This window comes from Serpula lacrymans (genome assembly GCF_000218685.1).
Source record: "Serpula lacrymans var. lacrymans S7.9 unplaced genomic scaffold SERLAscaffold_4, whole genome shotgun sequence".
NCBI lineage: Eukaryota > Fungi > Basidiomycota > Agaricomycetes > Boletales > Serpulaceae > Serpula > Serpula lacrymans.
Window position 1 is genome coordinate 2,693,781 of NW_006763293.1, and position 24,804 is coordinate 2,718,584.

The following is a 24,804-nucleotide window of genomic DNA, read 5'->3' on the forward strand; positions in this document are numbered from 1 at the left end:
TTCTGGAGGAATGCGTGCAGCGAGGGTGTTCCCGCTCTGGACCACCGTTTTCTTATACGACCTCGCCCTGTCTTGTTACGACTACATCCTTTACTGTGATGGGGCTTTGTCGAGAGAAGAATGCTATCACCAAGCTAGAACAAGACTGGCATGGATTCAGTCTGAAGGGTCGCGGTGGAAATGAGAGCATTTCACGGTTGGCTGACGGTGGCTGCAGCGACGCGTTACTAGTACGGCTATCAGACAAGGTCACCCTTGTACTCTTACTTTCACCACTCAAGTCATGGAAAACAAGAATTACTACAAGTGAACAAGTAAGAAACGTAAGGATGTACAAATTATGGTAATATCGCCAGCCAGGTCGTGTTCACCCTTCGATCATGAATGGATATTGGCCTGCAGGACCAGCAAACTCGCATTGATCCCTACAGTAACCATCGCAGCCCCAACATCTCCAAAAGTCTTCGGAACTTCTCCATTTAACGGTGACCCATTCTCGGCTGCTATCTGTCTCAGCTCTGCATGATGCGAGTCCGTTGCCATCCGTCTTGAACGACCGAGTGCTACAATAAGCGTACGAGAAGACACGGAACATCGGCGAGTCTCGTTGGAAGCGAGTTCCAGGATTGTATGCAGAGGGTGTGGTGTCCGTTCTTCGTGGAAGGAGATACGCTTCAGTGCGGATGCGATGCCCTCAGGATGATCGGTTTTCGATGTATAATGATCCCAGACAAGACTGTCTACAGTGGCAGATGCCAGGCGAGTCTGTGTATCGTTCGCCCCATATATTGTGTCAGGAATTACAAAAGTCTAACAGGCAGGAAGGTCAGCACCAAATTGGCGGAGGGGCATGAGTGAAATGGTACTTGCGTCATGCAGCACATCCGTTAAAGCACCTGCTTTGATTTCGTCGATGGAGGTGTATGGTGAAAGATCGTTTGAGGAGGTCTCGGTCACTCTGATGACTGTTGCAGTGACGTTTGGGTTCATACAGACTTGCACCACGAAAGACAAGGCTAATCGATCGTCTGGACCACCAAAGAATGGTACGAACAGATGCTGACTTGCGGAGGGTGTGAAAGCTGCCGCGGCAGATACACCACGGTCGACGAACAAAGCGACATCTACAGGAGAAGTCGCGAACACTCGTCGGATGTAGTCAGAGGTTACGATAGAAGATGTCAGATCATCACTTCCCGACTTGTGGAAGATGCCATCGAAAGGATTATGGGTTGTATTCGACTGTCCTGATTCCTCTGTTGGAGTTGTGCCGGCAGGTATTCGAGACCATGGGATAACAACCATTTGAGACTGTGAATCAAGCGCATGCTTCGAGATACTGGATGAAAAGTCATCATATCCGACAACAGCAAGAACTGTAGCGACTGAAATCCGACTCAAGTGTCCAAAGGTACGGAAAACACCAAGAATAGGATCATTGTGGATGAGGAAATCAGCCGCTTGTGACTTGAGTACCGCTGAAGTCCTGTCCGTCAGTTCAATCAGTCGAAGTGCGTCCACGGTGATTGGTGAGGGTCTCTGACGAATTGCTGCCTTTTGTTCTTCGGATGAAGTACTTGATGTTGGTGTAGCTTGCGATGGTGATTGTATGAGCTGAGTAAATGTCATTGCAGCTGGGAGTTGCTCGAATTTATCCAAAATGACTGCAAACCTCGACTTGATCTCGTCATTGCCAGTGGGAGCGGCACTTCCGACCATGCTTTCCTCACCTCCTTGTAAGCTCCGTTTAGGTTTATCTGTCACAGTCCCCGTGTGTACACGAACACTCTCAGGATATGCAAGGAGTGTAAGAGGAGTCGTGATGAATGTGAGAATTACTGCTTGCAGAACAAACATGGAGAAAGTGCGTGTATCAAGGATCCCAGCCTCAAGTCCTACGTTCAACACGATCAATTCCACCAGTCTGCCGAATCAACTCAGGTACTCTGAATTAGATATGAAGAAGATAATACGAACCCTTTGCAACTCATCAAAGCACCTATTGCGCTCGATTCGCGATTGTTAAACCCAGTAAGTTTGGCAGCAAGTCCACATGCCAGGAATTTAGAGAAGAAGGCGACGACGCATATAAGGAACATATATCCCCAGGTGATCCCATCATTGAGCAGACCGAGATTTGTTTGTAGGCCTGAAAACGCAAAATACTGTGTATCCAATATCAGCCCCTATAACGAAGTGATCCCGACAAGCGTCTTACCAAAGGGAGTAATAACACAGACACGAGATCTTCCAATTTTTCGACTACGGCGATAGAGAAGCCATTCTCGTGGGGTATGATAAGGCCCGCGAGGAAACCGCCTGTTGTGAGAAATAAATACATGGAGCGCGGTTATAAATACAGTGACTTACCAAAGATTGGATGGATACCGATTACGTCCGTGAAAAAAGCAGAAATAAATACGACAAGCAGGGTGACGGTCATCATAGAGGTGGTCGGCTGGCCCGTCTCCAAGCTTCCTGTGCGCCTTGCAAGCCATACGAAGCACCATCTCACAGGGTACAAGAGGAAGATCGTATATCCTATACCTGTGAGCAAGACGTAGAGTGCTTCAAGCCCAGTGGAGGCATTGACGAGGGCCACGGCCAAAGCAAGCAGAACCCAGCCAATCACGTCGTTCCCAACTCCAGCTGAAAGCACCACGGCGCCTACCGTAGTATCAAGCAGCTTGCATTCTGTGAGAATACGGCAGAGGACAGGAAATGCGGTAATCCCGACAGCAACGGCGGTAAAAAGGAGGAAATACCCGAAGTTGACGGATTCATCAACGAATTGATGATACAGAGGTATGCCCAGCGCTGCGCCCAGGCCTAGGGGAACGATAAGGCCGGCAGCAGATATGCTCATGGACGATTTCATGTTGTGTCTGACAACACGAGCGTCTATTTCCATGCCTACAATGAAAAGAAATAAGACCAGACCAATGGTGCTGGTGAGGATGAGCACGGGAAAGGATGAGGATGGGAATATCGCATTCTGAAACCCAGGTATACGACCCATGACTGAGGGGCCTAGAAGAATACCCCCAATAATTTCTGCAATCACTCGAGGCTGGTGAATACGGCCCAAAATCATATGAAGAAGCTGGGTCATTGCAATGATGATGACTGCGGATATGCTCAGGACTTGCAGCTGACGTTGATAAACAATAAACACACCGACTTGAATGACCCATAGGGGTAGAGGATCCTTGAGATTGTAGTCCACAGGATTGAGTCCAGCGAAGAGACCTGCCTATGATCAGGGCGCACAATCATATTTTTCTTTATCTTTCCAATGAAATAGAACACACGCACCTGTTCTGGGGCTGTCCGTCGTAGTAAGTTCCTCGGTACTTCGACCAGCTGCTTTGAAAAGTGGCCCATCCTGCAGAATGTCCTCACACAAAAACGGGGAGAGGACGAGGGTGGTAAGCAACCTAAACAGGATGTCTCTGTGGATTAGGGCATCATGTTATTTTGTAACACTTGAGAACCGCTTAATTGTAAGTGATTACTGCATCTTTGATCATTTCCAACCAAATTTACATTTCACCTTCTTGGCTCAGGGGTTTCATCAGCTTATATAATATCTTGCGACATAACCGCAGTGTATTGCTTGGCTCCCGTCAAAACGTTACTGTACAGCTTGGAAGTGAATAACAAGAAAATGCGAGACTAGTGAAAGACCTTAGAACCTGGCATATATTATGTGCACGAGCGCAGATAAGAGCCGAACAGGTCAATGCCAAACCTTTGTAGCATGTTTGCAACTATCGGGTTTCAAATGAAATGGGGATGAAGCCATTCATAAGCGACCCAATTAGAATTTATCACGAGTCTGAACTACATCCGCGACAGCCTAAGATTCAAATTTAATAGAGCGGTCCCGACCAAATCATGGGCGCAGCGGGCTTACCACAGTGAACACATTCCACGATTGTCCCTGCACGTACCTGGCCCTTGGGTACTCGACAAATGCAAGTTGAACCTTGATAGTTCATGTCCTACAGCACCTTGCTAAGTTTGATTATATCCAAAAGCATGCGTGAAACACACCTTTGTCTGGATACATCTTAGACAACACAACTTCTCATAGCCTGTCTTTTTCCATTTCGCAATCAAGCTATACGAAAGTAAATAGTCAACACGACGAATTGGAAACAAACGAGCGTGTGCTTACTTGGCGTCCGCGTAGCCTTCCTTCAAAAGCCAATCATATAGCTCTTTGCTGATTGCTTCACGTTTGTAATACAGCTCGTAGATGTACCGTGAACGAGTATGCGATATCCGCATGATAGGCCAGAGAGATTCTGCCTTGCGCTTTCCTTCATGCGACTCGTTCTCGGCGTCTCTCATCTTCTTAGTGTAGTCATCGAGAATCTACAGGCAACACCATTTAATTCAGCACTTTGGAAACTATACTCGGTACTTACAGTTTCGATATCCTCAAAGCCTTCTGGTGGTTTCTTAGTTCTCGTCGTCCGTACTTTGGGCATGGTGTAAAGCAAGCGTCAAAGAAGGAAACACTGTGGGAAAAATAACGAGAACAAGGTGTACTGACTAAGCTTTCCTTTCTAGGCTCTTTTGTCTTTGAACTTGCTTTATTCCGAGTCTGTCCTGATATCTAGCAGTTACCTTTTCGTATCAGCAAGGATGGCAATGGTAGGTTTACCATAGCGCACTATCAAAATCAGCCACTACTTATAACTACTCTCCTAGTGATTATAATTCAATCAGCACGTCAAGTGCAGACGGCCTCATCTTGACCCACATTTGCTGTATCGCTCGATCCTTGGACCCCATTTCAACGGTCGGTCTCACGCCAGTGTTGAAATACAAGGATGTGTACTTCCGTCGCCTGGATAAGATTATTTCGGTAAGCTGTTGCGGCTGTTCGCATCCGCAAATATTCTCATAACCCGACTCGGACAGGCTATCAATTTACAGTCCAATAAAGTTCAAGGGTGTAGAATCACTGTGCTTATCCCAGGTGCTAGGACACATGATTGTACCTACTGGGTAAAGCCGAGCGGCCTTGTTCTGCGTCAATATCCACTATTGTCAGGTTGCTGATTACCAGGCGGATAAATGTCCCATCCAAGCTCACGCGCTCATTTCTCCGTCAAACGGCATCTCAGTAGGCCCAGACGAGCCGATTCTCCACTAAAACTGCATTGCAAGGCCAATGACTCAAAACACTGGTGCTATCATACAGTAACCGACATTTGTCCCGTCTTAGAACTCCAATGGCGCTGCTTGGACATGATCATGATGAGGTGCTATCCTAGTTTTCTTACACGAGGACTAAATGCAGTGCTGCTCGCCCAATCATCTCCCAAAACAGTGCAACGGACATTTGCTCTGATGCTTTTGGGTTTGATTATCAGCCCTTTACCAAAGGATCACTCACCTCGTTGGATTGCGCATTCACGGCGTACTGGAGCGATGTCACTGTGGCTTGTCTGTCTCGGTAGGTGCCGTAGCTAGGCATGAGTCGAACGTTCTACAGAAAACCCCACCCATCATGATGTTCTTTACGCAGTGAGCGCGAGTTTCGTGCATGGTAGCTAAAATTGAACGTACTCGACTTTGTCCTGTCAATTTATGCCCACTGCCTTCATCTTGTATTCTCCGAGCAGCTCGGTTAGCACTGTTTATACTAGCATCTCAGCTTGTAAACTCTACAATGGCTTCTTGAGCCTTTTTCTTGAGATGAATCCCAACTAAAGCACAGGGGCCCATACTGCATATGGATGCCACAAGCGATTACATAAGGCTATGCATGGGATACCCTCGAAAAACATGCGGCTGGCTCATTTGAACATTCTTGAACTGCTTCATCGACGTTGTACACGCCCACAGCTGTGCTTTCAAGCGTGTTGCCGCGTTTTTCTGCCTTGAAACTGCATTTTGCGTCGCTATATAACCTTTCTCGTCTTTTCGAACATTCCATTGGATGATTTTGTGGCTATTCTGCAATAATGCCCCTCGTGGTTCCCGCCCTCCGTCTCTTCATGCTCTTTCTCAATGTTTACGAAACATTCAAGACCCTCAAAACGCCCCCGGCTTCGGCTCGTAGAGGCGGTAAACCGAGCGTACGCGCTATGACACAGAGGAAGAGGAACTTGAAGGGTTGCTTGGCCATCTGGATTGTCTGGGTAAGGCGCTCATACTAAACAGACGAATTCGTTGTTTGAATGTAGCTGAATATTTTTAACTTTGAAGTGCTGTTTTGCCATCTACGAAAAAACTATTGATGGCATAATCGGTCTAGTAACGCCCTTTTACGAAGAAATGAAATCAGTTTTATTACTCTTCCTTGTGTTGACGCGCGCACGAGTAAGTTCACTCTTCTTCCATGATATGTCATATTAAATGTTTGTTTGCCTTAGGGTGCAGAGCCATTATTCTTACACGTTATCCGGCCTATGGTCAAGCCATATACTACGACCTTGGACACTTTACTCGACCTGACCTGTATGTTTGGCGATATATTCTTCGCTCTGGTCCAATTGCCGGTCGAACTTGCACTTCCTTACTGGAATAGTTGGAAAGGGATGTTCTGGCACACAGAAATGCTCGAGTCAGATGATGACTCCGCCGATAACGCTAGTGCCAGTAGTGGCAATGTCCACGCCCACAAAGCGATAGACGCTTCTCGATCAAATAGCCATCTCAGCATACAATCAGTATCTAAACTGAATCCCGGTTTGCAGTCTGATGGGCGTTTATCAGAAAAGCGCAGAGATCCGGCTAGGAGTTCTTCGGATGACCGGTCTACTGCAGGACGACGTCAGCCTTCTGGTGACTCCCATAGTGGTTCAATCCGCCGACCCTCAGAAACGGGCTCTGTAATCGCACTTCCTCTCAAGATTGCGGGGGCGAAAGAGGCAGTCGGAAATCACTCTCGTGGCAGTAGTCAAACCAATAACGGACAACCTCAGAGCACGCACCAAGTTTGGTATCCTCCTCCGTCTGCATATGAAGACGAGAATGAGAACTTGGAGAATAAACGACCAAGTGCGATCCTCGCTGAATCCAAGTTAGGACCAGTTCAGCCCCAAACACCACCTTCTTCAATTCAGCTCAGCCTATCCGGATTGCAGATGGAGGAATGGAGGAGCTATCCCGCATTCCCTGCCGCGTATCCTCTGACTCCTCTTCCCGATCTGCCTCCATCACTTCCTTTTGCTCGAAACACTGACCAGCATGTTGAACCCTCGGCTCAAAGCCTCCCCTTTCGAGTCCCTGATACTATCCAATTCCCAACTGTCCCTGAGGACACCATCATGGGAAGCCAAGAACAGGGTTTTGGCCCGTCGCTCCCGCAGCCGCCTAAGCACGAGGATCCCAGCTCTAGCGGGCACTCGAGCGACACAACCAGTAGTTCTTCGGGGTCCAAAAAACCCAGTGCGGATGACGTTAGAGTGCAGCGTATGGATGATGATGCGGACGACGCAAAGAAAAGTGAGGAGGAGAGCAAAAGTGAGGGTGGGGATGAGGGTGAGGATGAGGATGAGGGCGAAAGTGATGACGGGAACGAAGGTGAAGATGACTTTGACGTAACGTTGCGGACGCCGTATCGACCTATTGCGGACAAACAAGAGGACGGTCATGAGGAAACAATGATGTCCGATGATTCTAATTCAAGCCACCCAAGCCGTTCCACTGCGCTGACAACCGCTGATGGCGCATCTTCGCTACGCAGCCGTACTTCCTCCGCGTCTTTAAATTCTCTGTTCTCCACTTCTGATCTGTCGTCGGTGGCGGGCCAAAAACGATCCTTCCCTCGTGGCCTAACTGATATAGTGAAAAAAGCGAGTGCATATGATAGCTCTGAGTTTTCTGACGACGCACGAAATGCTACTATCAGAGGAAGGCGTGTTTCTGCTGTGCCTTATCGTTTGCCACAGTTATCCGGAGGAACTTTGGATGGAGACGACGAGGATTCTGATTCTAGTGTGAGTGCGAATGTTGGAAATGGGATCCATGACATTGCAGCATTTGTTGGGGCGAAGAGACGAAGGGTAGCCAGCCCCGGTGCCAGCAGAGGACATCATCGACCTGCAATCCACGCCAGGGAAGTCCGCAGGCCATCGGTTACCTCTAGACATGTTCCGGTTATTGCGAGGGGTAAACCTGCCGTGCATACGCGGATTCGTTCTTCGTCCAGGGCAACTAATACTAAGGTAGTACCTGCCCCCCGATCGCCGTCTGAACATCCTCGACGGGGATCCGGTGATCCTCCTGCGCCAAATCCCCGAGTTTTACGCGAAAGAACCGTTAGGGGAAAAGCATGAACTTTCCATTCGAATATTTGCTATGGCTCTTGTCTTACGTTTGGTACAGTTTTCTTGCTTTCAGCTCTTCTCCACTCAGACTCAGATTTGTATCCATTGTACTAACAAAAAGCACATCGACACCTTGCATCTTCGTATCTATTCACGGTACACATTGTACAATTATCATTGTTATTTCCTCTCAATTAGACTGTCGTGTTTGTTGGATTTGCTTGTTTTCGAAGCTGTTGATAATTAATTCTGCACTGCTTGATGCATTGCCACCAAGTGCGCCAGATGCAGATCCATGCGCGTCCGTGTTTAGACACTTAACCGCGGCATGCTACCTTGCACGTGTAGCATAGCAGCAAATTTCTTGAAAGGTCCCTCTCAGTTCTCTACTCCGGACTTTGTAGTCTTGTAATACTCTACAGTGCTTTTACAACGAGAATGCAAGTTCGTTATTGGTGCTCATCTACACCCGTTCACTACCGTCGAGTACGAACACACCAAAACGCATCCCCCACCGGTAAACGTCCAATGTCAATGCTAGCCAGCTCGTAGCGATCTTTAAACCCGACGACCCTCCTCTCCTCGGATTTATTCTAGCCCACCTGCAGGCTTTTACACCTTTTGTTGGTGGTTGGGAACTGTCAAGCCGGCCCGGTACTTGGAACAAAAAGTACTATGCAAAATCTGGACTTTGGCCAAACTATGCTCTTGTGGGTGCGCTCTTGATGAGAAAAACCTGCTTATTTTTGCGCCGCGTTTTCTCCCAACCGTACAGGCCTTGTGCAGCGCTTAAGCTCTGGGCACGATTGCTGTGTTATCGTACGAATGTTCTACGGTGCGTATTTTCTCTCGCAGACGAAAGTACGGCTTCACCGTATGGTACGATATGCTTGCGACCACTGCCACAGCCTCCGAAACGTGTTAGCCTCGAGGCATCCGAGCCTTCAAAATGGAAGTCACTCTGGTGCCAATACCCCAGCTTCTCCCGCTCTGATGGGCGCCTGTAACCCGCGTCTAACTGGCCGGGGTGATGTAAGGATTTATCATCAGCTTCTCTGGGATATTCTGCACAGGCCGGCCTACTTTCATTAGTCTGAATATACCTATTCAGGTCAGGATTGCACAGCGATATTATCGATGGGCCATCCCAAGATGCAGCTGATGTTTGTCGATAGCACTGATAAACACGTTTTTCTTGCGGACGTCAATGAAAGTTCCAGTCGTTTACTCAGAAGAAGTTTATCTGTGGGCCCTCAAGAATCCGACTCGCAAGGCTATGAAAAAATGACGGCGACATGGGACACACAGTGCATGCCTGGCTGTCGCCGCCTTCCTCCCCTGAAATTGTTTATAACTTGATCACACAGTGACTTGTACTTGTGGCTCACCCTCCAGATAGTCACAGCTCAGCCCCGCGTTTCACAACAACCAGCGGTCGTCGCCCTGACAAAATTATTCTGAATGCCTAATGGACGAGTCATAGGATCAGAGCTATGGCATATCCGGCACTTGGTAGGTGGTAGCGGCGGGGGCGTCATGAGCCACTTTCTAACTATCCGCTCATATCCACAGCTTCCTATCTACGGAGAAAAATGGTGCCCATCACGCCCAGCTCAAGGTCCGACTACATGGTTCCTGAACGAGTTCCAAGGGTACGGAACATCTGAAGCGCTACCGGCCCTCACACTCTCCAGCCCTTTTCTCATCGACGAAGATCTCGATGATGAAGATGAAGACGAGGGCGAAGAGGCATCTTCTGCCCCACCATCCACGCCGCATGTTTCTCCTTTGCGCGGTGGTACCCACCTAACGGGTGATATGCGACATATGCGTGCTCCTCCAACATATCCGAGTTCATCATCTGCTCCCCTTTATTCATCCAATAACCGCACTTTACATCCACCCACCCAGTATTTACAGTCATCCACTCAAGGGCTTGCTTATTCGCAGCCTTCATTTGATATGTCAATCTCGACAAATTTCGGAGAGACTGAATGCCATCCCTCACCCGGTTCTGCAAGGCTTGGTGAGATTCATCATCCAAGCGATACAAGTGGCGCCTCTCCGACATCACCGTACTATAATCAACAGCAGCCTGGACCCTCATCTAATGCAGTGATGTTCGATGCGATGCAGCCATCGATACCACCACACGCTCAGCAATGGCAGCATCATAATCTGACACGCCCAAACTTGGTTGCGGCGGAAAATTCATACGAGATGTGGACAAACCTAATGGACTTTTCTTTGACAAACCCTATTCTAAGCGCATCTCCTCTCACATCCGACTACGACTTGTTTTTTCCCTATGACGTGCTCTTCAGCCAGAGGTTCAATTCCGAACCCCATTCTTCATGGGGCATGACCCCTGCAGATTGTACAGCGCCGGACATGATTCCGGTAGGTGGCACGAATAGTGGCCCGCTCCCGCATAGCGATACCTTTTTGCGTCATCCGTCGTCCTTGTGTAACCCTGGTTTCCCGTCGTCTTTGGAAGGCTTTTTTGCCTCCCCGTTTTCCGGCTCATCATCGTCTTTGATGTCTTCTGCAGAGCCGTTTAATCAAGCGTTATCGTTGTATGAACAGGCTGCGCCTCATTCTCGTCAAAACATTCCTGGTCGCGATAATTTTTCCCTTCCCTATGACCTCAGTGCCACATCTATCCTCTACGACACCCCGCATCTCGTGTCGGATTACAATGATACCTCGTCTTTAGCTTCGTCACAGCAAATCACTCCCAGCGAGGACTCGCTGCATTCCTTTCCCAATGTCTATACTGATGACAATGGCATTTTCCATATGGATGGTGTAAATTATGATATTAATGGATGATATCCATCTCTGGGTTCACTCGATGCTGTTTCGTTCTTCGTCGCACTGCTATTTGCTTTCTCCCATTTCTGTTATACTTCGTTCCTCCTGTTTACGTACCCCCAAGTCATGCTTTACTTCGATACCTCATCTTTTGCCACAAACCTTCCCCTTCGTATTGTATAATGCCCGCACGACCCGGACCTTTTTATATTTTGGTCACATAATGTCCTTTTATCGGATCTTGTAATTAATTAGCCGAAAGCTATACTATGGACCAAATGAAAACTTTCAAGTTGTAAATTGAAAAGGGAGGTTTCAAGTGTTCAGGTAGCAATAGTGTACCGGTGAAATGACCTACGAGTAGTCCATAGTTATAGGTTTCGCTATGGTTGACAATGATTATTGTCACGGGCATGTTGCTTGAGCTCATCCCATGCCTTTGGCAACAGTTTATAAACGTGCTTCGAAAAGCCCAGAGACGCGCGCTAAATTTCCCTATGGCCCTCATCACATGACTAACCAGCGACACCACGTGACACTGGAATCCGGGACAACCTCCGTGGCACGAATCCAACCTGGGATTCACAGACAAACAATCTCAAATACCTTCCTCTGCTGCTCACCGTTGTCGACGACGAGAACATAATGCCTGTGCCATGGGAGGCTCTCATACCATTCGGTATGTAAAATAATGCTACACGAACTACAATGACTGATGTAAACATATCCTGAATTTAGGTCTGCTTACTTCCATGTTTGCAGCAGCCGGAACGCTGCTGAATACCTCTAAAAGAGCGCAGAACCAGGGCAAGGTATGACTAGTATCATTTTTTAGGTTGAGTAGGACTAAACAAAATATAATAAACTACTTGGGCCTATCTAGCCTGTCCGCTATAAGATTGATACCTGGGACGACATGATGATGGATCGTGACAAGCGGTTAACAGGACATGTACGAGGACAATCGGTGCATATCTTTCCCTCCTCCCTTCATAATGCAAATGTTTGGCGCACGCGATGACGCCCTCCTTCTTTCGCAACTTCATAGAATTGATCGTTGGAAAGATTGAATTTGTCCAGAAGCACAATAGTAGATTTTTCGGGTCTTCAGCATTGCATTAGTCCATATACTCAATTCATTAGATGAGGCCTGAAATATTCCAGCTAAAGCGGGTATTATATGGGATCATGCGAACCTAGACCTCCTAGACTTCCATCTCTTGCCGCAACCATTGCAGGATATCGCCGCTCTGACCTCGTGCACCTATCACTTCAGAATCTTCTATCTGCCCATACCGCTTTCCTTCCAACCTCTTTCCTATCTCACCCATCTCATGGTTCAATACTATATTACCTCCCTTCAACACGTCGATGGAACATGAAAGTATAATACCATGTTTTGAATGAATACTTGCAGCCTTCGTATCAATTCATCAGTATGCAGCATTCGGAAATCAATGAGGGGCACCTACAACGTCACCCCAAGCGAACGAGCGCGTGATCTTATACTCAAATTCTGGGGTCTGGCCGTACGCCCATTCCCAGCTCTAGATAAGAGACGTCAATCAAAAGCTGTGAATCTCAGAATAAGAATGTAGCTCACGGGAAGCTCCTTCATCCCCTTGTGGATATAATCATCACCCATGAGCTCGTCCGTCTCGCCAATCATACATGCCTGATATGCCATGAGTTTACCGCACACGATGGTGTCTGGATGCATACCTGCTCGCTAATGTCAAATTCATTCCGGAATTCATGGACCACGGCGTCCACGAAGGCGTCATGTGAGATAGTCGAACTAAACTGTTGCAGGTTGCAGACAGGGGAGCGTACCGAAGCTACACCCTTTGTGACCATAGATTCCTAATCAGAAGCATTGTTAAGAACGCGTTCTCCTAAAGGTAAGGTATACATACCTTGTTAGAACGCAGTAGGTCTCCTAACGTATCAAGCCGTGTTGAAATCAACATAGTGCCATGATGATACGCGCGATTGTTCACAATTTTGTATGCTGAGCCTGAAACGTGATGACGGGAGACACGTCATGAGTCTGAGGGACAAGTAGCAATAATAAAAGGGCGTATCTTTTCCTTCCCAACACATATATCGTTTCGGTCGTTAACATGCGCGTCTATATCAAGTGAACGTACAGCTCTCAGAATGATCTGGGCTGTAGCGCTACGGTCGAAAGTAGTCCGAGGAACATGTATCGAGAAATTGGTGTTTCCAAGGTCCTGCAAATTCGTCATTCATGTTTCAAGAACGAGTATGGATGCAGCTGAATAACCGTAGGAACGAACATGATAGACAGTCCCACCGCCACTCCGTCTCCGAACGAAAGGTATCCCAGACCTATGCAAAGCACGAAAGTTGACCTCCTTCCATGGGTTCTGATTGCGACCTATGACTACGCAGGGATGGTCACGGTAGAGTAATAGTAGAGGTTCTTTGGGTGGTTTGTGTCTGAACAACCTGGAGTAGCCGGACAGTGTGACAGTTTTTAGTCAGTCGAGGGTGAGTTTGCGAATAAATGAACGGACCAGTCTTCGAAAGTAAGATTGAAATAGGGATTTGTTGACTTTGAAACGTATATTGAATGCGCAGGCGTTATCGTAGAGGTGAGACTTCTAGAGAACCGGTGAATGCTGCTAAGACGCGTGGTTGCATGGTGGAGAAGAGAAAGAGAGGACATATGAAGTAAACTAGTCCGTTTCCCAAGGACATATTACCCCGCCTTAGATTTTCAAGGTATTGCTTTGACTGAACATTACACCAGTAGAACAAGTGAAACACCCAGTTTACTTTTGAAAGCAGATCGGTTGCAGTTCAGTCAGTATGATAAACTATCTATCATGCACTTTAATAAAACAGCGGTCCAGGATAAACGATTGCATTATATCTACGGGAATACACGTGCTCCCTAAATAACGATCTTCACCGCTGGACAGTCGTGAACACAGGTTTCTCAACCTCGTGTATAGCTTTCTGGCCCTTTGGTGAGCCAGGTATCGCTTTCGTCAGGCCCTTCAGGATACATGTCAGCAGCAAGCCTACTGATGTATAACGCGAACGGCGAAACGTACCAGCTTCTCGAACATACACTTGTTGAGAGTGCGTTCAGGCTTACGACAGGGATAGTATTCCTTGCCAGCAATATCAGTACAGGTACATGTCAAGAACGTATTTGAGTTCACTTACCTGGTTGTTCAACTCTAGGCAGTTCCAGTGTGCGTCAAACTGTTCTAGACAGTTTTCCCGCATCTTGGTTATCCTGTGATACGTGAGGAAATGTTATTACGATGCACATTTTCTGCAGCACAGACATAGATAAAAAGTGGATAATACACGTACAATTCTGTTGCACAGCGCGTCACCCGGCGACCTTCCTTCAGACAGTGTCCTGGATCTCTGTTCTCTTGCTTGCAGAGCATGAAATCCTCTGAAATTCCCACCAAATTTTAAGTATACCCAATTTCAATCATATGTTTTTGACAGACAAACCATTGTATTCCTTGCAGTAAGCCCCCAGGAAAAATGCCGCCGACTTGAGCGGCGCACTTGTTACGCCGAGTTCGTTTACTTTTGGGACATTTGCTGGCAATGGTGTCGGATCTGAGTATGGCTGGCTGGCCGTTGAACTGTTCTGATAGGTGCTCATCGTCAACGGACGAGTTCGGGATTCGGTTTCTGTTGTGGTAAAGAAACGCTGTGGCGGAGTTTGCACTTGTACAGACTCGCCTCCTCGACCACCAACAAAACATAAAATCACCCATTGCAAGCATGGTATTTACTCAAAGCTGCAATGTCTTATACTCCATACTTATCAGTTATTTCGCAGCCCCCGAGAGCTCAGCCAAAATCATATCAGATCCTTGTGAAAACGCACAAACTTACGATCTTTCTCACTGTGCCACATTCCAATACCATCGCATCTTTGAAAGAGGAGACACTATCAGCATTATCGGCAGATGTAACCGAGATCGAGGATGTACCGCGGGTGTCGAAAGAAGAGGAGTTTGAGCTCTGTCGCGCCGTGAAAGAGAAGGGCAAGACCACGGTGCAGTACGAAGTGCTGCAGCCCTCGCAATCGGTCAGTAATCTAACCAACTGGGAGGTGCTATATCTGCAATTCAAGGATGAAGATGGTGAGCATTTTCCACATCCTTATCCAGCTTCTTCATTTTCTCTTGGTGTCTACGTGTCTCATGTACGAATGGAAATCAATATATTTGTCCCGTTCGTGATGTAGGCAATATTTTGCCCGTCGAAGTCGAGCAACCATCTCTGCTGGACGATGAAGACGAAGAACCAAGAACTCGCTCTCAAGCAACGCCCTCCTTGGATGCTAGTATGTCGTCTTCGCCAGTGAACAAAGGGAAACGCAAGGCCCCTCCAGAGTAATGGACACAGCATATACATAAATAAATTGTCACCCTTAGTTATCTGTAAACTGCTGTCTGTCGATGGTCTCTGCATTACCGGTACCTTGGTAGCCGCCTTGAATTTTCTTTGATACATATGAAAATTGGAGCACTGTTACGATTTATTTGGGAAGATTTTGTGGGTGCCATGAGCGAAGATTATATGGCAATAGAGCAGCAGCAACTCGACGTCCTTCCTCCGCGAGTAGATTATATGTTGAGCATGCATTTCGCTAGTTGTATATTGCATATTAGCAGAGAAATATTCATAACAGGGAAAATGAGACGTACTGTGTCCATGACATCCATCTGTATCCCAAGCTGCTTCAAGTATGTCCGCAGGCCTGGAGGAGGTAGCGACATACTTTTACCAGTTCCAAATAGCAGAATTTCTAGAGTGCTGTATGAGTATCACAAAAAGTCATTTTAGGAGTCAAAAATCACGAACCCGGCTTTGGGACGACGACCTCAAAAATACCCAAATGCTGTTTAGTCCAACCTGACCAAAGACTCGTAGGAACTTCCCACAGAAATACTTTCCCCTCCAAGAATATACATGCTGAAGAAAGGACGAGCCCGTCCGCCAGTTGAATACCTTCTTGAGTTATTGAGTTGACCTGTACAGGTGGAGGTACGTCTCCCGCCAGCATATTCGTGAGGCCACCCCGGACATTCCTGAGCGTTGGAGCTGCATGGAAAGACCTTCTACAGGCTGTGTGGTGAAGTACAGGTCGTCGTAGTAGTGGCAGCATTTTTGTTGAACGTCCGTTAACCGTTGGGTATAGGATAGGCTCGTTTACCCAGTCCAACTAGAATGAAGTCATTGACTTATTGTCGGCTTTCACCGGAATGGTCGCGCACTTCCGAGCACAGATCTGCGCAGAATGGGGCGTGTTGCAAATGTAAACTAAGTAAATAGGCAACGAAAGCAAAATAGGCATGTCTAATTACAAAACAGTCTATATGTAGGTAAGATGCAAAAGAAATTGAAAGCAATGTAAAGACTGGAATTTGTCAATCGAGGGATGACGACTGGGCCACGACTTGTGTAAGCTATTACGGTTTGGGAATGTCGCTTTCCTCCGCCCTCGAAACAGTGGGTTCGACTTTGGATTCGTCCCTGGGTGCAGACTCTTCGCTGGTCTGGCCAGACTCCGCAGCCTCCTCCGCACAACGCGTACAAGGGCATGCGAATCGCCATCCCCTGGCAAGCTCCATCCTACGGCGCCGGCGTGCGTCGACGGTCGTCTCATCCTCGTGTTGGGCGACATCAATGTAGGAGACGGTGATTTCGTCACCTTTCTTGAGGTCGCGGGTGGCGATGAGGTGGAGCTCGGCGTTACCATCGTCGAACGAAGGTCGGGCAGAAGGAGCACAGGAATGAGAAATCTAAATATGGCATCAGGTCAGTAGGGTGTAGGATTTCGAGAGGAAACACACTCACGTAGGAAGAGACGGCATAGAAGGCTGCACCAACTTGTCGTGCCGTTCCCAAGGGTGTACGAGTTTTTTCGACATCCTCTGGGCGTTCTTTTGGTTCGGGCTGGCATACAAGGTTAAGTCATCAAGAAGCAAAATGATCAAGAAACTCCTTACTTTGTCATCACGACCGTTACCGAAGAACACACCATACGAGTTGTACGCCATTTTTCCGAGCAATGTACCATGTCTCTCCTCGGTAACGAACTGCTCAAGGCCAGGAAGAGCAGTCTGCAAAACCTCGCCGAGAAGCTTCATTTCGTTTTTGCCTGGCTTCACCTCGAGGAAACGCAGCCTCTCCAGATGGTCGTACAGCGTATAGTCACCACCATCGGCCAAAGCGGGTGTAGGAACCGGCTGGCCACCAGGTACCATCTTGGAAGTCTCGATCGAAACTTGGCGTGCAATGAACTTGGCGACGAGTTCAGGGCTAGCCTTCGCAGAGTGGTTTAAGTATGCTACGAATGCCTTTTGCGCTGCATCCCGATCTTCTTGGGCTGAGTCCGACACGTCTGGTGTCAGACCCACTGGAAGAGGCGGCTCGAGAGTGAAGAGCAAGCTCTGGTATTCGAGTTTTGCTTCGAGCTGACAGGTATTCGAGCAGTAGACAGAGTTGAGACGATCTGAGTCTGGCCGTAGGGCCGTACCATCTCCGATTTCCCGTAAACAATGGGAACAATGAGTCCCTTTTCCTTGCAGGTCGAGATCGAGGGCAGTAACAAGAGCTCCTTCCTGTAGATTCGAATAGTTGTTAGAGGGATTAAACAAAATTGAGCATACTCACTTTGTAGATGACTTCACCAGCCGCAATATCCTTATTTGCAACAAGTATTTTCTTGCGCATCAACCTTCCGGTACCATCAGGAACATCAAGATTTTCCACTGCGACGTTCATTGACTTGGGAGGGAAGAAGTTATAGTAACCTAATTTCCTCACACTCAGCCTGACACGAAAACCGCGGCTGACTCAACATGCTCACCTTCAACACGGTCTTTCACCTAAAAGAGGTGCAAGGCAATGGAAATAGAACATGGATAAAAAAACAACAGTTTTATTAGACCAAGGCAATGAAATCAGATATGCATGAAAATGTGGATAGACAGAGGAAGATGTGTGTTGTGTTTGCAGTAGACTACAGCGTACAAAGCGCATGCAGAATAATAAGCGACTCATGTCGCAGGAGTTTGACTGCCAGGGTCTGTGACCTTGTCCCAGTCCTGTGAAGACGTTTCTGAGGGAGGTCCTCCTCTCAACGGACTCGTCTCACGCTCCTCGTCAAGGTCATGGAGTGCTTGACTCCTTCCCTCTGGTGAAGAAGAAGGACTTACGTCCAAATTGGTCATTTCCATGAAAAGCTAGTGAAAGTGATGAATGAGATTTCGAGCTTCTGCAGTAAAATTGTACATACCTTGAAGACTGGCTCAGGGACTGTCTTTTGATATATAACAATAAGCTCCACAGGGGAAGGATATACACGGAATGCCCTGTAAAAGCACATGGCAGCGGGCAAGTTGTAGACGGGGCCTACGAAAACTGACGTTATAGATCATTGGATGTATGGTGAATCACTCAGACAAACCTTGGGCACATAGCTGCTCGCCAATGCTGACCTGAGCCATGAAGTATTTTTCCCGTTCCTCAGGGTTGGTTGGCATTTCCTCGGCCCGCACTTTCTCCAACGCACCCCGCAGGTCATTGGCCTCAGTCTCATCTGCACCTGTCTTAGATGTCTCCGAAGATGCCTGGCTTTTGACTATGCGCTTTTTGTCCTTGCCTGATCGATGAACATCGTAAGAAGCTGCAAAAGAGCGCCCTGCGGCAAAGACAAAGACAAAGAGAAAAAAACATACGGAGTTTTCTGCGAAAGTTGCCATCAGTTCTGCGCTTGTAGTCGAAGTAAATGGCATAGGCGGCTAAGCCACCGACTGCGATGGTGGCGACAGTGAGGATGGTCGATGTCCTGCTCGTGGTGGCCATGTTGGTGAAGAAGACAGGAAGAACGTCACCTCTCTCAATTTTTGGACTTAGCATTATTATGTAATTACGATTCGGCCCTGGTGTGGCGTCTCCTCGGCTCGTCCATTGTGACTTATCTTGACTGAGATACGACTAGTGCTACAAGTTACAACTGGCTTGCTCCTCATACAGGTGATAATTTGGTCAACGGAGGCGATGGTGAGCATGCTGAGTGTTTCCGAGCTTTTTCACTGGTTCACGTTAAACTCTACTGGCAATCGCCATAATGTCTCCTATCAAACTTCTGGACTAGTCTAGTGCCTGCCGCCAGTCCTACGATTGCATCAGTGACGAATACAGGCGTACCAGATGCCAGCGAAGTTCAGTTCCATTCGTCATCGAATACCATGAATGTGGATAGCCGGCGATTATTTGCTACCAATTCATTGGGAAACTCCTGAATTGAGAAGTCGGCCAATCGACCACCAATAATTACCATGGCTGTTAACCCGAGCGGTCTGCGAATATTATTTGTTATGAAGATGCAGCACTTGTACTCGACTTTGCACGCGCCAAAATTAATGCAGCTTGCGTGTTTTGAAACAGGCGTGGTGTACGACTGCCAAGTCCGCGGCCAGATGACACAAGATATTTTTGAGCGACTTGAGTTAATGTTGAGGAGTACTGTGGCTTGATGGAGACAATCACAAGACTCTGGCTGCGCATGTGAAGGCAACAACTGTCGTCATACTGGCCTGAATGGAGCGCTCCTCTTGACAGGGGTACACAGGATGTATAAGGCAGTAGACGGCGCTAGGGTGAGGCCAGTACAAAGCATAAAGAAAAGATACAGGCAGAAAGGAATGCAAACATTCTTTGAGCTCGCTGGTGCACACGACGAGCAAAGGACAAAAGAGATAAGAAGGACTTTCCGTTCTTGGGCGACCCTTTGGTTGAATTGCCTGCGGTTTGGGCCGGCTACATCCGAACGTGTTTTCACCACGCACCCGTCAAGCATCGAGGCGCGGTATACGGCAAACGTCTTCATATTCGTTCAATATTCGCTCAGGTTTTCTTTTTTTTTCTGGTCGGAATAAGTCCAAGGTCCCTGCAGCTGTTTCTTTCCTGTCATGAGCGGCGTTGACGCTGCAGACCCATCTTTTTCTGCTACTTCTCCCGACCCCACCAACATCAACAAACCCGAGTCGCCAAATTCATTATCAGCCACGCCTCCGTCCTCCTTGCTTCCCCCAGATTCACATACACCAACTTTCTCTTTGGATCCTGCGTCCCTGGTTAGCTCAGAGAATTCAGCAAGCAATCCTGTAGTCAGCCATATCGACCCTCGTGAGACAGGCGGCACCGTGAATGCAGATATCAAGCATGATGGCGTAGAGGTTAGGGAAGAGCAACTGTCAATGTTGGAGACAGTGGATCCAGCAGCAACGCATGAGGAGACCCATGAGTACCTGCCTGAAGCGGATCACGAGTTGAAACGTGTTAAAGTGAGTTCTTCTTATCCATTTCGACCTTTAGTATGTAGTTGCTTTCATCCTTACGTGACTTGTTCACCCCTATGGCAATGTGAATGCGGCGAGGTGCAGGCGTACCAGAGCACGTAAAAAGCTGAGCCAACACCCTGTAGCCTCATTGTTTTTCGCCGTCTAAATATCTTTGTGCCTGTGATGATCGTATCACCTTTGGGGGCCTGACTCTGACCGAATGTTGTCATTCTATCTCAAGGTCTACGAACTGATAGGCTCACGATGGGTTGATCAAGGCACTGCATTCTGCTTCGGCCAATTTCAAGACGAGACAAATGAAGCATTCCTCATAGCTCGCGCGGAGTCGAACTACAATGATATCATCCTTTCTACTGCCATTAGGTCAAATGATGTCTACCAACGGCAGCAAGGTGCGCTGTCTCTCTGGCCCTTCACACAAACACACCAAATTCATCATGGCATAACAGACACCCTTATTGTATGGACTGAACCAGACGGCGTTGACTATGCATTAAGCTTTCAAGATCCGGAAGGCTGCGCCGAGGTTTGGAATTTTATACTCGAGGTTCAACGACACCTGAACGCAGGAGGTAAGCGCACGTGTTCGCCACAACCCTCTGTCAATTGTCCTCAAATACACAAGCTCATGTGTCTCTTTCCTGGAATGTCTCTGTACCTGCATGGAACATTCAACCGTTGTATGCTCTACAGATGACCATATAGGCATAGGACTCTCCTCACCATCTGCTGGTTCCGAACACTCTGTTACCACCGCGAGCATCATACGATCCGGCCACTTACCCACTCCACAACTTGGTATAATCGCCGAAGTGGAGCGTGCTATAAAGGCTCTAGCGCGTACCCAGACAGTGAGGGACAAAATATGCGAATATATCCAGCGTGAAGTGAGTATATTTGTCCGATACTGTTTTTCAAGATCCTTATCGCGCATATTGTCGTACCAGGAATACGTGAAGGCTTTGATTGACGTCATGAACCAAGCGGAGGATCTCGAGAGCATCGAGAATCTGCACGCGCTATGCAGTCTCATGCAGACTATATGTGCGTATCATCGCTATTTCTGAAGTATGATATATGCATTCTGATCTGGTCGCTTCACAGTATTGCTAAATGACCATGGCATATATGAACACATTCTCGAAGATGATATGTTCTTTGGAGTCGTGGGAATGCTCGAGTGTCTGTATCATGTTTCCTCATAGTTGATCGTTGATTATTGACCCCTGTGAAAATAGACGATCCCGAGTTCCCCGCGCATAAAGCTAACTATCGGGAATTTCTTCACCTAACATCACGATTTCACCAACCTGTTCCCATTCACGACGAAGCTATTCAAAAGAAAGTACACCACACCTATCGCTTACAATTCCTCAAAGACGTTGTCCTAGCTCGGGCTTTAGACGACTCGACTTTTAACGTCCTCAACTCATGCATTATCTTTAACCAAATTGACATCATCAACCACGTGCAGCAGGACCCAATGTTTCTGCGAGAAATAATAGGTCTGTATGTTAGCGAAGAAGTTCTGGGAGGGAATGCGAAAAAGGAGGAGGATAAGCAGAAAACTGAAGAGGAGAAGATGGATGTGGACCCCAAATCAGCCACAGAGCCGAAAGCTAATGGCGTCAACGGCCAATCTTCTCGCTCAAATACGTTCTCCTTTGCTCCCCCTGACGATCTCTCTGACAGAGAGATAGCTCTCCGGCGAGAGGTCATCATTTTAATCCAGCAGCTGTGTGTCATGGGTAAGAATGTACAGCTGCCCGCTCGAATGGCGTTGTTCCGTACCCTGGTCGATAGAGGTATCCTTTTCGCGGCGCAGTGGGCCTTGGCTCTTCCAGAGAAAGATGAATCTTCCAGAGCAATGATCAGCGCTGCCGGTGAAATAATGGCGGCATTACTAGACCACGACCTAAACGGCGTGCGGGGGCACGTCTTGAAGCAAACAGCGGCCATACAGAGAGAGCAAGAGGCGGGGAAGAAAGGTGCGGATAAGGCAGAAACTATCCTGATGCTTTTATGTCGCATGCTGGCGCGGAGTCGGGATTTGGCTATTCAGAGCCAAGTCGGAGATGCGTTGAAGGCCTTGTTGGAGATATCACTAAGTGACGGGCCTGAACCACCTGTGAGCACGAATCAACTTTTGTTGGTGATGCCCTTTGACACTTCTGTACCCTTATAGGCTGGAGCTGGCGTGAAACTGCTTGCACGTGGGAAGGACGACCCAGGCACTGAGAAATTCCTGGACTACTTCTACAAGAACTGCATTGACATTTTGTTCAAGCCTTTCAGTGATATCCCAGAGTTCAAAAATCAATCTGGTTCGTTTTTGTACTGTAATCACAAAGCCACTAAACCAACATCGTATCCCACAGAATCAGTGCTAAAGCTTTCGAGGGAGAAAACTAATCTTTACCTATACTTATGCGACCTTCTATGCAACTTTGCCCAGCAGCACGCCTTCCGCAGTCATTTTCACATGCTTTCCTCCAATATCTCTGTCCGTGTGGCTTCTTTGCTGAATGCCCGTGATAAACACTTGCGTCTTGGTAAGGATGATGTCGTTAGCATGGGAAAGACCTTTATGCTTACTTCTTGAATAGCTGCCTTCCGGTTCTTCCGGGTGTGTCTGAAAATGAACAACCGGAATTTCCTGAACCATCTCATGAAGCTCGATGTCTTCAAACCAATACTGGAGCTTACTATTCACGAATCAAGACGAGATAGTCTGTTAAGTGCCTCATGTCAAGAGTTCTTTGAGCATATCCGCAGGGTGAGATGATACACTGTATCGTCGTGGTTCACATGTATCTGATCCCCATATAGGAAAACATCAAAGACATAATCCATCATTGTATGACAAAGCATGAAGCACTGGTTCGCAAGCTGGCCGAGAGTCAGCTGGGAGGTCCTCGGTTCTCGTCCTTTATACGCCGCTGGGAGATGAACATGGAACCACCACCCAAGGAAGAAGAGCGGGCCGATAAGTGCGTTCTTTTGGGCCAACTTTCAACGTCGAACACAGCTAATTTTCCCCCCCAATAGAAATATTAAGGATCCGCGCCTCATTGGTAGAACAATAGAGACTGAAGAGGAGGATTACTTCAACGCTGATGACGACGAAGACGATGTAGCACCGCCATTTATCAGCTCTCCTCGGATACGTGGACAGTTATCACCATCATTTGGTAGCTTGAAACGGAAACGGCGTGGTGCGATGGCCGCATCGAAGGTCTTTCGACCACAAAGTCTCACGCTCCCTCGTGCTCCCCCACTTGGATCTTTGCTCGACTATGGCGAAGATGATGAGGACTCTGGTGCTGCAGATGAAAGCGGTGCTGCAGCATCTAATTCCACGTCACCGAACGATCCGATCGCTCCTAATAACATCCCTGTGTCTCCCTCCGTGGAGATACCGCCCAGCCCCCGATTATCACATCGTACCATTCCACCCCCTCGGCCATCCCTGAGACGTTCCTCGTCAGATGAAGATGAAAATCATCCACTGGAATCACTCGTGCGCCCGCTAAAACCAGGCCCACCTTCACCATCACTGGGGTCACCCAAGCTTCCGTCAAAGCTCTCGATGCCTAGACTAGAGAAACGACGGAGAGACGATGATGAAGACGAGATGCTGGAGCGGCTCGCGAGCAAGGCAAAGCGACCTGATTTGGGTGGGCAGAAAGATGACAGTAATGGGGGGCGTGCTGGGTCAGCAAAATCTGGGGACGACCCACCGAAAAAAATCAAGGTCAAGTTCCGGCCAACGAGTCTGGGAATAGCCTCGCCATCACCTTGTACGCCTGCACCATCAGAAACTGGTGCGAAGGATGGTGATACGGGCTAGCGTGCACATATGTATATACCGTAGATTTTTTTTTTATATTGTTGATGTGTTTCTTGTGCACCAAAAATTGCAGTTGTATGTGACCTTGGGTTTGCGGAAATTGCGTTAGGGACTCAGGGATATGATAAATTTCGCCTCCGCGTCAATCCCGCGGCGGAGTAAATCATGTAAAACCAGTTTTCGGGTGGCGATCAGCGACGTCGCAGACTTGGACGATGCTTGGATTTACTTGTAAGATTTTCCATCTACACGATGTTCATGCAGCAATATAACTAGCAAGAGCAAAAATCCAGGTTACAAACTCACGCGAGATCAACGTTTGAAGGTCAGCCTTTTGGGTGCATATGCACAGTACCATACTTACAACCAGCGTATTCACGTTTTTGCTGTGGTCATAGCAGAAATAGCTACGTTTTGTACGCATTCTGTTGTACTGTCACTATTCAGTTGATTCGCAGCATCATTGTGC

The 24,804-nt window shown here is 47.8% G+C and overlaps 8 protein-coding genes across 8 annotated transcripts; 3 read left to right on the top strand and 5 right to left on the bottom strand.

Moving 5' to 3' along the window:
• Positions 1–378: 378 nt before the first annotated feature.
• Positions 379–3,384, bottom strand: SERLADRAFT_367548 (uncharacterized protein; the record flags this gene model as incomplete). Its single annotated transcript, XM_007316009.1, has 7 exons — positions 379–810; positions 958–1,924; positions 1,978–2,165; positions 2,219–2,319; positions 2,371–3,126; positions 3,178–3,253; positions 3,316–3,384. 7 exons carry the CDS (start codon positions 3,382–3,384, stop codon positions 379–381), a joined length of 2,589 nt encoding a protein of 862 aa, XP_007316071.1.
• Positions 3,385–3,579: 195 nt separating this feature from the next.
• On the bottom strand, positions 3,580–4,513 carry SERLADRAFT_462340 (uncharacterized protein; the record flags this gene model as incomplete). Its single annotated transcript, XM_007316010.1, has 5 exons — positions 3,580–3,859; positions 3,917–4,004; positions 4,057–4,123; positions 4,181–4,380; positions 4,434–4,513. 5 exons carry the CDS (start codon positions 4,494–4,496, stop codon positions 3,831–3,833), a joined length of 447 nt encoding a protein of 148 aa, XP_007316072.1.
• Positions 4,514–7,031: 2,518 nt separating this feature from the next.
• On the top strand, positions 7,032–8,686 carry SERLADRAFT_462343 (uncharacterized protein; the record flags this gene model as incomplete). Its single annotated transcript, XM_007316011.1, has 1 exon — positions 7,032–8,686. The coding sequence occupies one exon, from the start codon at positions 7,107–7,109 to the stop codon at positions 8,298–8,300; it is 1,194 nt and encodes a 397-aa protein (XP_007316073.1).
• A 3,330-nt stretch (positions 8,687–12,016) lies between these two features.
• Positions 12,017–13,516, bottom strand: SERLADRAFT_462347 (uncharacterized protein; the record flags this gene model as incomplete). The annotated part of the gene is made up of 8 exons (XM_007316012.1): positions 12,017–12,073; positions 12,183–12,523; positions 12,578–12,652; positions 12,709–12,780; positions 12,828–12,968; positions 13,022–13,129; positions 13,190–13,339; positions 13,406–13,516. 5 exons carry the CDS (start codon positions 13,073–13,075, stop codon positions 12,311–12,313), a joined length of 555 nt encoding a protein of 184 aa, XP_007316074.1.
• Positions 13,517–13,901: 385 nt separating this feature from the next.
• On the bottom strand, positions 13,902–14,871 carry NdufA8 (NdufA8, NADH-ubiquinone oxidoreductase complex I 19kd subunit; the record flags this gene model as incomplete). The annotated part of the gene is made up of 5 exons (XM_007316013.1): positions 13,902–14,129; positions 14,189–14,248; positions 14,304–14,376; positions 14,457–14,544; positions 14,607–14,871. The coding sequence occupies 5 exons, from the start codon at positions 14,761–14,763 to the stop codon at positions 14,040–14,042; spliced, it is 468 nt and encodes a 155-aa protein (XP_007316075.1).
• A 72-nt stretch (positions 14,872–14,943) lies between these two features.
• SERLADRAFT_339212 (uncharacterized protein) lies at positions 14,944–15,416 on the top strand (the record flags this gene model as incomplete). Its single annotated transcript, XM_007316014.1, has 2 exons — positions 14,944–15,250; positions 15,355–15,416. Coding segments are annotated over 2 exons (369 nt in total), but the record flags the coding sequence as incomplete, so codon positions are not given.
• Positions 15,417–15,441: 25 nt separating this feature from the next.
• SERLADRAFT_414176 (uncharacterized protein) lies at positions 15,442–18,983 on the bottom strand (the record flags this gene model as incomplete). The annotated part of the gene is made up of 13 exons (XM_007316015.1): positions 15,442–15,759; positions 15,818–15,918; positions 15,975–16,238; positions 16,388–16,401; positions 16,587–16,915; positions 16,971–17,069; positions 17,123–17,737; positions 17,790–17,929; positions 17,986–18,004; positions 18,335–18,361; positions 18,415–18,530; positions 18,586–18,819; positions 18,857–18,983. The coding sequence occupies 13 exons, from the start codon at positions 18,981–18,983 to the stop codon at positions 15,649–15,651; spliced, it is 2,196 nt and encodes a 731-aa protein (XP_007316077.1).
• A 1,109-nt stretch (positions 18,984–20,092) lies between these two features.
• On the top strand, positions 20,093–24,335 carry SERLADRAFT_435762 (uncharacterized protein; the record flags this gene model as incomplete). Its single annotated transcript, XM_007316016.1, has 12 exons — positions 20,093–20,467; positions 20,706–20,877; positions 20,935–21,057; positions 21,179–21,372; positions 21,433–21,529; positions 21,590–21,667; positions 21,724–22,613; positions 22,671–22,809; positions 22,864–23,037; positions 23,092–23,261; positions 23,315–23,475; positions 23,534–24,335. The coding sequence occupies 12 exons, from the start codon at positions 20,093–20,095 to the stop codon at positions 24,333–24,335; spliced, it is 3,375 nt and encodes a 1,124-aa protein (XP_007316078.1).
• Between the last annotated feature and the right edge of the window lie 469 nt (positions 24,336–24,804).